The 14361-nt window shown below is 38.9% G+C and overlaps 1 protein-coding gene across 1 annotated transcript; it reads left to right on the forward strand.

The window, feature by feature from the left end:
• Positions 1-7120: 7120 nt before the first annotated feature.
• On the forward strand, positions 7121-14361 carry LOC145985933 (E3 ubiquitin-protein ligase SIAH1-like). Its single transcript, XM_083120073.1, has 4 exons — positions 7121-7159; positions 8715-8819; positions 11060-11142; positions 13330-14361. Exons 2-4 carry the CDS (start codon positions 8753-8755, stop codon positions 14149-14151), a joined length of 972 nt encoding a protein of 323 aa, XP_082976199.1. The 5' UTR covers positions 7121-7159; positions 8715-8752; the 3' UTR covers positions 14152-14361.

The following is a 14361-nucleotide window of genomic DNA, read 5'->3' on the forward strand; positions in this document are numbered from 1 at the left end:
AGTGAACTTGGTGTGTTCTGGAATGAATATACAATATACTTGACCTTTGAATGTGATTTGCATAATTGCAGATGACATTGTGAACATTAAAGGTGGTTTTGTCATGTCATTATCTGTTGGGAAATGATCTACACTACAATGAGGTCAGGAATGAGCTAGAACTCTTAAATATAGTTGCTGTGTGTTCATTTTATCCTTGTGCTTCAGAATGTGCAAAGTGAGAGAGGAAGTATGATATCTGGCTAAAAAATAACTAGACTGGCAACCCTGTCGGAAGTATACGTGCAGCAGTAGGAACCACATATGCAGGAAATAAACCTTGAAGAAGCTGACGACAAAACCTCAAGTCACTGTCACCAGTAATTAGTCTGTGAACAGTGCTTGAAGGTAAAGGTCCACAATCGTGTTGCTGCAAAACTCTAGCAGTACATTAACCTCAAATTTCAGGTGGAATTGAAGAAATCACAGAGAGTATCCACAGAATCTTTATCAATGTCCATTACATCTGCTATCATTCAAATGCTGACCCAGCGATCGTTGTTGCCATGACAGTGCGACCTGGTCTTTCGCAGTCTTCAACATCGTCACATCCTGCAGCGAAGTGTTTGTGCCATTCAAATACAACCACGTGTCATTGTATTATCACCATACACCTCTGTATGTATGCATTGCTTGCATTATAGAATTATTTTCCTGTAGTTTACGGTTATTACAAGCATAAGAAAACAGTTTTTCTTTGTGACGTTTCAGGAGAACACACGCTCCTTTCATCAGACATTTATTTTCATTTTGACTAAAGATACAGTTATAACAATGGTTAGTAATTTTTTAAACAAAAAGAATCCATTATGTAACACTGACAACATCCATTATATAACGGATTCTTTTTGTTTAAAAAAATTACTAACCATTGTTATAACTGTATCTTTAGTCAAAATGAAATGAATGAAATAAATGTCTGATGAAAGGGGCGTGTGTTCTCCTGAAACGTCACAAAGAAAAACTGTTTTCTTATGCTTGTAATAACCGTAAACTACAGGAAAATAAATCATTTTAATGTATTTATCAAAGCTTGTTTCTTTTTATACAGCAGCAAACTTCCATGACAAAGTGGTTACCATAGCATGTTACGATGCCAAGGGTTCTAATCCTGGCATGGGCATATGTGTTCTTTGTGAGTGCCCATCAATTTCATTGCATCGTCACTTATCCTCAAATTCACGATTAGGTAGAAGTGGCAGAAAAGTGAAGTGAAATAAACCAACTCAGTTTTTCAACAGCAAAAATTTACCAAGATATTTTGCATATACAGGGTGGCAAAAAAGTTCGGAGACTTGTAAGCTAGTCTTCTCATGTTTACATTTTTTTAATGTTCGCTGTTTTTTTTTTCCTAGTTTAATTTTAGACTAGAAAGTCTGATTGCATTCATTTCATCACCAATGAAATGAAACAAAAGCAGTTGGATAAGGCATGTTGTTTGCAATATCATCTCATCTTAGGTACTAGAACCTTTAGATTCCTCCACTGGTGTACGCAGAGTAGAGGTCTGCACGGGCCTAAATTGTAAGGCCCGAGTCCGGCCCGGCCCGAGGAAAAGAAACCCGAACCCGACCCGAGTCCGATAATAAGTAAACGTGAGCCCGGCCCGAGCCCGAAAACATAATTAAAATTACTTTCCAATTCAGCATTTGAAAAAAGATGGACACTGTTGTACTGTTGTACTGTTGTGCTCCTATTCTCATTCTCGAAGTAAACCATAATTTCAATAATTAAAAATTACTTTTCGATGACAATATTCGCTAACAAAATAGCCACGAGGCCCGGGCCCGACCCGAGCCCGAGAAGTTCTGGTTATTTATGGCCCGAGTCCGGCCCGCGGGCCGGGCCGGGCCTAGGCCCGAGGGCCTGGCCCGAGCCCGTGCAGACCTCTAACGCAGAGGGGAACTGATGAGACTACAGTGATAAATGCAAACTCCCCTTAAAATGAGACTTTGGACAACTTTTAAAATGAAATATATAAAAATCACACCTTTAGAAATAAATTAAATGCTCTTTTATGAGAACAGAAAATAAGTAAAAACATTAGCAATGTATTTTTCCTCATTTGAAAGACTGAGTTCTAAGACATCATTCTGTTTTAGAAATGATGAAGTTTTAATTTCACAATTACGTAATATAATTTTTTTTCACGATTCAATAAATATTGATCATTTTAAAATGCACTGTTCATGATACAAATTATTCATAAATTATCACGTAATTACGTGACACGTAACTACCAGTTTTCACTATAATATACATATATTTAAATTTTTTGAATTAATTGAGTCATAATTTTTTAATCATGCGATGTTTCATGTAAATATCATGTTATGCGATACAATTAATGTGACGAGGATAATCAGATTCAGCGAAATACAAGAAACGAAAAAAAAATTGCTACTGGATTCGATCTTACAACCTTCAGAATGTAAAGCAAAAAGGATACCACAGAGCTAATTTGCCACAACATTGCATACCAATTATGAATCATACATGTACTTTCTATTATTTTAAAGTTTGAACTAGCAATCAAAATATACTGATTTAACAACTTACACTTTGTTTCAGTTACAAAACTAGCCTTTCCACCCTTGGGCTAATTTACAGATTTACAGATATCACACATGTTTCTGCCCTCAAAACCTACTTTACATCGTGCATCGTACCTATTCTTGAATATGGTTCCTGTATTTGGTCAATGGCCTGTGATAGCAATATAAAGAGAACAAACAAAGTGGTAAATTTCTTTATCAGAATAGTCAAACATAGATGCCCAGCCCTTGCAAACTTTTCCAAACATGAAATTCTATCCACTCTTCAAATTCACGATCCGTCCCTTCGCCGTCAAGTTTCAGATCTAACATTTCTTTTCAAAATCATGAATGGACAACTTTTCACTAACGAACTCTTGCCACATCTTCACATCCGGATCCCACGTACCAACAGCAAATGCAACAACTTCTTTTACACAAAAGCCTCAAGGCTATCCCTAGAACAAAGGTCATTTCTCTATAGGCTACAAACAAGGTACAATACACTAGTTGATCCTCCAGGCTTCCATCTATCTAAGCAGGCTTTCAGAAATGCGTGCATCAAGCAGCTGAAGAGAAATTAATATTTGTTATACCCTTGTTATTGCTTTATTTTTATTGTATTATTCTTGTTACATATGTGTGCGTGCTTCTCATTTGTTAATTTCTATTTTTCTCGCTGTTGATATCCTGATATAAAATGGATTTTCTCTGTATTCAGGATTTCTCAAATAAATAAATAAAAATAAAATAAATAAATAATTTTGTTTAATGTGTGCCACTAATTGTGTAAAACAATCGCTCAAAATATTAATTCTGCACATCTGTAATGCTGAAGTGTGGCCTTGGATTACACATTTTAGACAACTTGTATTGCTGATTTTCAGATTGAAATGCAAGTTCTGATGAAAGGTATTTCATGTTCCACCGTAGCTCAGTTGATAAGAGCACTGCTTGGAATCTGAAAGGACGAGAGTTCAAATCTCTTCCGAAATAAAAGGTGGATCTTTTTTCAGGCAATGAGCAGGTTAAACTTGATTGGAATAGAAGTTCCGAAGAACATGAAGTGAGTGCCATTGTTAGCTTAATCGGTAAGGCTGTTCTTCTAAATCCAGAGGTGAAAGTTGGTTTTGAATTTCCTCTGGTCTTCTCTACCTTCCACTTTACTTAAGTCCACTCAACCTCTCCACTTTCTGTGGGTGATGCAAGCCCCTTCTCCGGCTCTACAGAGCCCATACCACCCTATAGGGCTTGCAGAAGCCCACAACCATCTTCACACACAATGACCACTCAAGGGAAGGGTCTGTGTCTTGGGAAATTGGAAGCAACACTCTTACCGAGTGAGGTAACTGGTATTTTGGGAGGGGGGGGGGGGTGAATTGATGTTAGTTCAGACATTTGCTACTAGATGGTGCCACTTGTCATTTCACTAAAAGTCACATCATGAAAAAGTTATTGCCAAAGGGGGAATTCGCTCCTTGGACCTTACGATTGTGGAACAGCAGCCTTAACCATAAGACCAAACAGCAACTTGCTTTGGGAAAGACCTTTTCTTCGATATTAGCTTCAGCACAATTTGTAAACTGAAATAATACAACTTTGGGATGAACACATATCCCTGGAAAAGTTCTTACCGATGGTAGGATTCGATCCTTCAACCTCTCGATTGTGGAGTAGCTGCCTTAACCACTAGACGAAACTGCCACTTGCTTTGTAAAAAGAAAGAAAAAAACATTTCTCCTATATTTGATGATTGATCAAACTGACGCAAAACAATTTAATATTATTTGTTTATGCTGACCTCTGGGAAACTTGTTCCATTATCGGAATAGCAGTCTTGAGGGGATTGCATTCTTTTTCTGAAGTATTTTTGGAAGACAATTTGCAATGGTGCTTTATATCAAATATATTTTATGTGATATCTCTTGAAGGAAGTGTTATATTTATGTAACAAAATACATTTCAATGCTGTGATAATTGTAATAGTAATCGCAATCTTTACATCCATCAGCAAAAATTAACATACAATATTTACAAAGCAACCATAATTAGTCATCTTAATGTAGTTTAGTATCAGACATTTCAGTATGTAAATCTTACTGTGGAAAAAAAAATCACTTACTGCATTGATCTACATCATATTTATATATTGCATTTCATTGTTTTTTGTCTCCTGTAGTAGCAAGATGTCCCTGGTTGCCACATGCTTCCTTATTGCAATTTGAGGAGAGATAAGCTCCCCTGTCTACTTGTTTACCCTATGTTCACCTCATATTTGAGATAAGCCCACCCACATAAATGTATACACAATGGCTGGTCAATGTCAATGGAATTACTTCGAGTTTTGCTCCACAGTTTGACTTTACTGATTGGTTCTAGAACGTGTGGGCACCAGTGTTATCATTGTGGATTCATGATGAAGGTTGTGCGAATTACTCACAAGTTTAATATATATATAATATTAACTTACGTTTTTCAAGTATCGAGGTAACTCCTGCGACATTTCGGGAAGCAACTGCTCCCTTCCTCAGGCTGCTCACGTTTAGGTTATGTGTAAATCATAACCACGTCGAACTCTCCATAGGTTCAGGATATAGGATTATCATCATGTTAACAATATTTTGAGTGTGGATCTGGTAAGGGAGATTAGCATGAATTGTTTCTGTACCTGTGTGGTCTCTAAACTGTAATTCAAGTAAACTTAGTGACATGAAGTCATCATCAAAAAAGAAGTTACACTTTTTATTTTGCATATGGTTATCATCAAAGTATGTGACAATTAGCCAAGAGTTATTATCGTTAGTCTTTCCAGCTTGAAAATTGAAGCTGCAGGAGATAATCCTGTTGAGAGAACATACTTAGACACAGGGGTTTATCAATGATCTAGAAGCCAGGCGTTTGCACAGTAATTGGCTGTGTCCTAAAATTAGGTTAAATCTACAGCTTCCTTACTTCAAAGACACCTCATCCGATTCTGTTCTAGTCGGAAAAGAAATGGAACCTCAATATCAATCCTCAGCTCCATTAAAAAGTCATAGGTCAAGTGAAGACTGAAAAAGTGCACTACATATTAGACTAAGTATACCCCTCACCTTTTTGCAAAAGACTGCTAGTCTCTGATCAAACTCTGAAACTTCTTTTTTTTGTGTATAACCACAGATTCTCGAATACATGGGATGTGGGACGTGCATACCACATGCATTTTTAATCCACGATTTCACCTGCTAATTTCAAAAAGCACCTTACATTTTTCCTTCTTAAAGTCTTTTTACACATGGGGACCAAACACAGAGCTGTCAGATCATACCTACTTTCACTGTGACTATATATGCATGCATCTATATAATAAACTAAAGATGATTTTGAGTTTGTTGACAAGTTTGCATTGTCACCTACAAATGTGTTTAACTTAATCTGTATCTAAACAGAGATTGTTCTGGAATCCTAGAATACGGATGAATCAAACTTTTATACTTTTACACAGCATATGGATACTACAAATGTAAATCGAGATGATACTGATTGGCCAAAAATCAATGTAGTAAAGGTAGTCTTCAGACCATTATTTTCACTATTCTTATTCAGGGTTAGTCAAAAGTATCGGGACAGGCCAGTAATAACGAGACACGTGGATGGAGAAAAATCACGTTGTAAGTGGGTATTGATGCGGAAACTGCATTGAATGGGGGTGTGGCTATCATGGCAGCCATCTTGGATTCTGTCATATTGGATATCACACAATATTTCCAAATGGAAAGGGGTATGTATGACATCAATTTAGGCTAGAATCGTCCCACAAACGACAATCCGAACTCATTTTGGACCTGTCGCCATTCGTGGAAGAGATAGGGTGTGCTAAGTTTGACTGCAAAAAATGAGATTTGTCTGAAAGAGACGCTTGGACGGAGGACAACCAGACAATCACATGTTGCAAGTGGGTATTGGTGCGGAGACTGCAATGAATGGGGGTGTGGCCATCTTGGATTCCGCCATATTGGATATCACACATTTTCAAATGGAAAGGGGTATGTATGACACATCAATTTAGGCTAGAATCATCCCACAAACGACAATTCGAACTCATTTTGGACCTATCGCCATTCGTGGAAGAGATAGGGTGTGCTACGTTTGACTGCAAAAAATGGGATTTGTCTGAAATAATTGTTCACTGTATTCCTGTGGGTTACTGTACACTGCAAATTACAGAGAGCATGAACAAGAAAACATGACACTGACTTACAGAATGCCTCAAAGCAAGTGCTCAAACTGCTTCCCGTCGACTGTCTGACAATATGCCAACCGATCGTAAAAATTGTAAAGTGCACGTTGTAGCATATCCCAAGAAGACCTAGTGTTTCATCCACAATGTAATTCCGTAGATCATTCAGGGAGTGTGGTTTGGTGCGATACACTTTGTCCTTCATGTGCCCCCATAAAGTAATCCAAGGGTGAGCTTTCGTGAGCTGTAACAAGAATAAACGTAATTATTGTTGAATCAAAATGTTGATTGTGAATCAGAAATTTTTGGAGATGATTGTTGTATGTTTGTCATAGAAACATTCTTTGGTTATCATCAAGACTCTAAGGTAGGAACATATTACGGCTCTAAATAATTTCTCATGTTAATGCATTGACATTTGTCTATTCCTTTACTTACAAGCTTCAAAAAAACATATTTTCTGTATTTATTTCCCTTTCTCTCTCTGTTGGTAGAATTTAATAAAATATGACCTATTGTCTGACCTGTGTAGATCTGTCTTCAGATTTTACGGTCCTTATTCTATATTTCCGATTAACTTTGCTTCATTATAATAAAAAGGTAAAGGTAAAGTGTTCCTCTGTGCTTAGCACCACGCCATGAAGGCATATATGGGGTGTGGGGGTAACGCCCCACACTTTCTTGATCAGGTCGTGAGTGGGGGTGATGTGATCAGCATCACGCCCCTGACCACCTTTACCCCCCAGGTTTCCATGTTATTTGATGCTGGGTGGACGCAGGGGCCGCTTCCATCGTTAGAAAAGTTCCCGGATTTGAACCGGCCGGGGATCGAACCCGGGACCTTTAGCATGGTAGTCAGACACGTTACCGACTGAGCCACCGTGGCCACGCTTCATTATAATTATTTATTTTATTATTTACTTGTTTATGGAACTTTTATTTTCTTGTAAAACAGATCGAAAGTTCATGGACTTACCTACAAACCTGGTAGGATATCTTTACATACCCTTTATAGCAATAGTGGCGATTGGGTGCTAAAACTGGGGGGGGGGGGGGGCATAAAAACAGGTGGCTGGGCAGATTTGTGCTAGTGCCACATGTGAGAAAATCAAAGCGGTAGCAGGACAAAAGTCGCTGGTTCTCGAGCACTGTATGGCAAAGTCAACCGAGCTGCATTGCCTTGTTCGAACATCAGACCAACCTCTCTCTCCGGGGCACTTTTGTGTCATCCCTGGCCTTTCAAGCAAATTCTGTCAATTTGTATCACATGGATTACAAAGCAACTCTAAAACGAGATCTTTCATTCTCTTAAACCTCTGAACACACAGGGTTGTGCTCCAACATGGCAACAGCGCGACTTGTGCCACCCGCTTAATTTCATGGCCGCATGTTTAGTTCATCGAAGATTTGATATTGTCTACAAGCTCTTGTCCTCTTTAATCCTTCCAGGAGTCAATTTGGAGAGGTCTATCATGGCATTGTCTAGTGGTTTATGAGTGACTTTGAATATAATGTGCGGTGGGTAGTGACATTATCGAGTATAGAAGGAGTAGAGCGGCCAAACAAAAAACGAAATAGATTGTCTTTTGGTGAGGCAGATTGAACGAGAAACTTTGCCTTACTATTTCTGGCAGCCACCGGTTTCATCAATGAGAGTCAACTTGTAATATGCCTAAGTAGACAACATGTTCAAATCCGGGAACTTCCGATAACAATTTCACATTTCGTTTCTTCAGGCTGGAAATCTCTTCAGCTACACTTAAACTTCTACCTCATATATTTCTAGTCTCAGGAACTAAGTAGCCAAGTTATGTGCTCTCAGTACATCAGAACAAGTAACTTAAAGCCATTTGAGTCAATTTTGTATATAATTCAGGATTACAAGATTTGTGGCTATTGAAACATTCATGATTATATTACAGGGAAATCAATATTCGCCCATCCACTCAGAAAGGAGAACATGGCTGAAAAACGCAAACGTGACGATGATGATGATAACATGGTGGATTTCGGTGATGACGGCCAAGGTAAGTGTATATTTTCAAAGTGGCCTTGCCATAGATGTGAATTTGCAAATGTTGCCAGGTTCACCACAGAACATCTCTAATTGTAACAAGTCTGAAATGAAGTCATTTTTATGTTCAAAACATAATTATTCAACCCAAGATTGGCCAGTCCCTACCTTTTACTATTCCGCAGCTGGTTTCGTTCAACACATGGCATTCTAGTCGCGATCAGTGATGATGAATCCACGTTCCACTGCTTAGAAACACAACCAACAATTTTTTTTTTTTTAGAGAATTTATCGATATATTAAACTTTGTTTATATTCAGTGGCTGCGATTAGGGAGGCAATTGACCAATCACGAGTCCACAAACGTGCTACGAAATTGACACAATACTCTGTTGCCCCCACTTTTTGCTACTTTTTGCCCCCACACTATGCTAAACCTTACCTACGAGTGAAGAGAAAATTGTCTTCCCCCCCATTTTGGCACTTTGCCCCCCTAGTTTTGGAACCCAATAGCCGCCAAGTTATATTTGTCATATAACATATTTTACTTCTCTGTTGTTTGTTAGTGTTTGTTTTTTGGCATTTTTCTTCCATTTTTTTCAGTTTCAAAAAGGAGAAATATAAGAGTGGTGAATATTTTGAATTTTACTGAAAGTATGCAAGGCTGAGTGCAGTATTTTTTCCTGGAAGAGGGGAGCAAACTGCCCCTCCCCACATGCACCTGTCTTACCTATAATAAATATTGCCATTGGGCCTCGCGCTCTTTTCCAGGTGCGAAGAAGTGGGGGGGCCTCTGCCCCATTTCCCGATGCCTGTGTTAGACACTGTACGAAAACGCTGAAAGACTAAATATGAGGTCTCGCAATAATACAGAGTGTCCCACAAAGGGGTTTACGCTATTTGAATGTTAATAGAGAAAGTATTACAGATAACCTGATGGAACTTTATGTATCTAGATCTGTCATGATTAGTGATGTTGCCATTCATTTTTTTCTTAATTTCAGTTCAGTTGCTAGTAGTGACAAGTAATTGACAAGATGGCTGGGAACCTTTCCGTTGAGGAACGGAAGTGGATTTTAAAGTATTTTTGGAAATGTGAGAACATGAAAGAAGTGCAGACGATGGCGGGCAGAATTTGATACTGCGCAACCGTCACGTGTAACAATTATGAAATTACGCGACAAGTTTGAGAGGAAAGGAACTGTGTGTGATCTGGGTCGGTGTGGCAGGAAGAAATCAATATCGGACGAAAGAGGTATGGAAGCAGTGGTACAAACTTTCACAAGATCCCCAAGAAGTCCATACATCAAATTCTGCCCGCCATCATCTCTGCACTTCTTTCATGTTCTCACATTTCCAAAAACACTTAAAAAATCCACTTCCGTTGCTCAACGGAAAGATTCCCAGCCATCTTTATTTATTTATTTATCTGTAATACTTTCTCTGTTATTAACATTCAAATAGTGTAAATCCCTTTGTGGGACACTCTGTATGTAAAACATTTTTTAGTTCCATTGATTGATTGATATGGTGTAGTTTCACTTTGCATTTCTGCCACTTTTGGCTAATCGCGAAGATGAGGAGGAGTGATATAATAATTGAGAAAGGGACACTTATAAAGAACACTCATGCTGAGATTCAAACCTGGGATGCCCGATCTCGTAGCGTGATATGCTAACCACTCTGCCACAGAGGTTAGAAAAAATATTTAGGATCTTAAATGTATTAATGTTCTGCTATAGGCCTATATGAGTGTCTGTATTCACGATTCCAAGCAGTTAAGTATGCCATCTGTACCACAGCGAAGTTTAGACAAATTAAGCAGCAAGTTATTGGAAATGAAGTTATTTTCTATATATAATCTGGAATGTATGCAAATCCTGAAATCTTGTTGGTGTTGAATATTGGACTGTCATTCAAAAGAAAATAGAGATTTTTACCTTTTTTTTTAAAAAAAAAAATCTGTTATTGGTTTTTGGATTCAATCTCCAACTGAGGTGCATTTTTTTATGCATACCCTCTCGATTATAATTCTCAACCAGTGGCCTGGCCAGAAGAAAGTTGATGGGAGGAATACGTATCCACTAGTTTCACTTCTCTCAACGAGAAAGTAGATTGAGTGAAAGAAAGTGAAACATTCCTCTCCCAAAACACCGGAGGACACGCTATTGGGTGATATTTCCAAGCAGCGTGCTGTTTTTTATTTCCTTTCTGCACCAGAGTTGATTAATTATGGATGTTCTTGTTTTGAAGATGGCGCCGGAGACGGTAATCCCGATTTACATGGCGCAGCCGTTCTGGAACCCAATCCTGGAGCTGATGGCGTCGTGGCTGAGGTAGGCTTTATCAGAATTCTAGATAGCTAATGACAATTTCCTAGAATATTTTGCGGAAGTGAAACTGTAGTGTCTTTCATTTGGGAGGGCTCAGGAGAGGGGGGAAAATTTTTAGGTGGACTGCTTCGGTGGTCTTTGCTACTGGAAGTAAAATTCTCTCTCTCTTTCTCTCTCTCCATTGTCACCATACCTGTGTCTCTATATTGCTTTATTTCTTTATCTTTCTTCATCTACCTTTCTCTTTTCTTCTGTTAATTCTATACTTCTTCCTTTGGTTCTCTTTCTCTACAATTTTCTCTCTTGACTTTGTTGGCTAATACTATCTCTTTTTATTTATTCTCCTCTCTGTGTGTACTTCTAGCTACATTATAGAGAATTCCGAAAATTCCTCACTTTGGGTCCGAACTCACCCTAGCCCCCACAGTGGCGACCAGGGAAAGCACTACAATTGGCTAAGAAAACAGATCTCTCCCACCCCCCCACATGTTTATAGTAAGGTAGAGGCATTTCGACCTAAAATAAGAAAAACTAGAAATTTTCTTACTTGATATTTATTTTCCATTATGGCAAGACCATTATAATGTGCAAGTGCATTTCCTACTTTTCTCAGATCGGGAGATTACTTTATTACGATATTCTCTAAAATTGCATGCGTGCAGCTGCAGATCTGCCTGGATCGACAACGGTCACTGATTATTTGGTACTAAGTAATTGACCAATCACGAGTCCACAAACGTGCTACGAAATTGACACAATACTCTGTTGCCTACCTGGTAGGTAGATGTGCGTGAAATTGTTCTTTGGTTGTTGAAGGTTCAAACGGTGACGAAGATTATATACACATACATGTGTATAATTATTAGCCTCTATAAATTGTATCACTATTTTTTCGGAATAGGCATAACAGATATAAAATACGATTTTTTTGTTTGTAGTAGGACTTTCAACATCTAAAGAACCCTCAAGTTTCCTTTCTATTTGTCAAGTTCCTCATTCTGATTTTGATTTGTGTTATTTTGCTTCGCTTCTCTGACACTTAGAGTAATTGCGAGAATGACAATAAGTGATGATATGAAAGTGATGAAGGGACACTCACAAAACACATGCTCAGGCTGGGCAGAGGTCGGCATTACTTCATTCAAGTACCGGCAATGGTATGAGTGTTAGCGATGTTGTCCCATTCGCTTCGTCGTCATATCTAGCCGTATCATTGACATCTATACTGCAACTAAGCTGTAAAAAAGGGCCCATCTCATTGTAGTCACGCTCAAACTCAACTGCATAAAACAGGATCTACCATATATATAGTGCCAGTGAAAGTAAGCTGTTGTCCCAGTCCATTCTTCTAGGAAATTATTTTTACGAATTCAAACCAGAACTTAGATCTTTCCAATTTTATTTTTAACAGTGCCAGAATATAGAATTCTAATAAACAAATAGTTTATATTTCCCTTTCTTTTTATATCAAATTCAAATAAATTTATATACTACAACTTAATTGATTAATAATTGGGGGACAATACGTGAGTAGTGCACGCGGCCATACGACCGAGAATTATAGATTAGGTTCCTGGATACTGAAACTAATAATAATCTTATTATCAATTGAAAATAACCAACCTAATATTGAACAAATAAATAAATATATAACTAAAGAATTAAAAGGAACCCCAATCTACTTACATCCCCCATCCCATAGCCACACTCACCATTCACGTGTACAGTAAGAGTCACTCCACTCTTTCCCCCTTAACGGATGCCTTCCGACTGAGCAGGCTTGATTCTTCCTCATGGCTCTGAGCATGCTAGCCAGTCAAAATGAGGCAAGACGTCATACAATGATACCAACTCACTTTGTGGGCAGAGGGTTATAACTCTTTGGTTTATTCAGAAATTGTAATCAGGAGCCAGAAACTATTATGGTGTATCACGAACTGCATTTTTGGGCCTCTCCGAGGGTATAGTTGCCTTGTGATCAAGGGCTCTCGGGTTTGATACCCGGTGAAGCAAGTCCCACTCTAAACTGTAGGTCCAGTCCCAATTAGCCTTCTGTGCACAAAGTGGACTTAAAAATGAAATTAAGAAAGGGACAATCTGCATTCCCCCCAAGATAATTCAAATTGGCTAATATGTTCAAATGTTGAAATTGACCTCAGTGAACGAAGTTGAAACTCCTCTGTGTTGTAGGCAAACAATCCGGACATCATCGGCGATGAGTCGTGGCGTGTGTTGTGGGAAGCACTACAGTGCCCAACCTGTTTGGACATCGCCAATCCTCCGATCGTTCAGTGTAGAAGGGGCCATAACATATGCAGCAACTGCAAAAAAAATGTGCCGGCTTGCCCTCTGTGTGGAGCAGCGTACCAGGACACACGTAACTTCACAATGGAAGCCCTGATCGACAAGGTAGCGTTACCATGTAAGTACATAGTAGACGGGTGTACTTTTAAAGGGCGCAAGGAGAAGAAGAGAGATCACGAGAAAACTTGCGACAAACAGCCCTACTTCTGCCCAGCAGACAATTGTCGCCAAGCTATCCGTAGTGATGACATCCTTGACCACCTGAAAAAGCAACACTTGCTGGAGATACGTGACATCACATATAAAGTCAACGGCGACACCTGTGAGGAGTCTCTGACCTTGCGGATCCCGCCACCGAAGACGCAAGTGTACAGCCACGTCATGAACATGCTCAACATCAAGGAGTGGGGAGTCTTCCTGCTTGTCGCCTCCGTCCATCCTGCGGGTACAGTTTCGTGGATCATTCAAATTTTGGCGTCGAAGAATAAGGCCAAGGAATTTGTCTACAGATTGGCATTTTCTGGTCTCACCGACCTCAAAAGCGACTTGACTTACGCTGGATCGGTTCCTTCGCTGTCGGCGCCCACCGAGACTATCCTGGAGGAGGGCTTCTGCGTGAAGACCACGCCTATATTCCTGCTCAGCACTTCCCAGCCTTACGAAGAGGGAAAATGCAAATTATCACTGAGAATTTCCAAAAGAGCTTAACACATTTGCCAAATCCCTCTAAAATTATGCGTGTTCCATTATTTTCATTATTGTCATTCCTCATTTTGTTTTACAAAAAAGTATATTGTACACCAATCTCCAATGCCAAAACATATCAAATTGTAGCTTTGATGCATCTATTTTGCGATAAATGTTAAACGAGTGCACTCTGTATGATATTTAATATGGGAATGTAAATTAAAATTTTCA

Source organism: Lepisma saccharinum, chromosome 3, assembly GCF_977018435.1.
Source record: "Lepisma saccharinum chromosome 3, izLepSacc3.1, whole genome shotgun sequence".
NCBI lineage: Eukaryota > Metazoa > Arthropoda > Insecta > Zygentoma > Lepismatidae > Lepisma > Lepisma saccharinum.

Coding starts and splice junctions, on each gene's coding strand:
- LOC145985933 (XM_083120073.1), top strand. CDS start 8,753: ATGGCTGAAAAACGCAAACGTGACGATGATGATGATAACATGGTGGAT. Junction 8,820..11,059: donor TTTCGGTGATGACGGCCAAG/GTAAGTGTATAT, acceptor CTTGTTTTGAAG/ATGGCGCCGGAGACGGTAAT. Junction 11,143..13,329: donor CTGATGGCGTCGTGGCTGAG/GTAGGCTTTATC, acceptor TCTGTGTTGTAG/GCAAACAATCCGGACATCAT.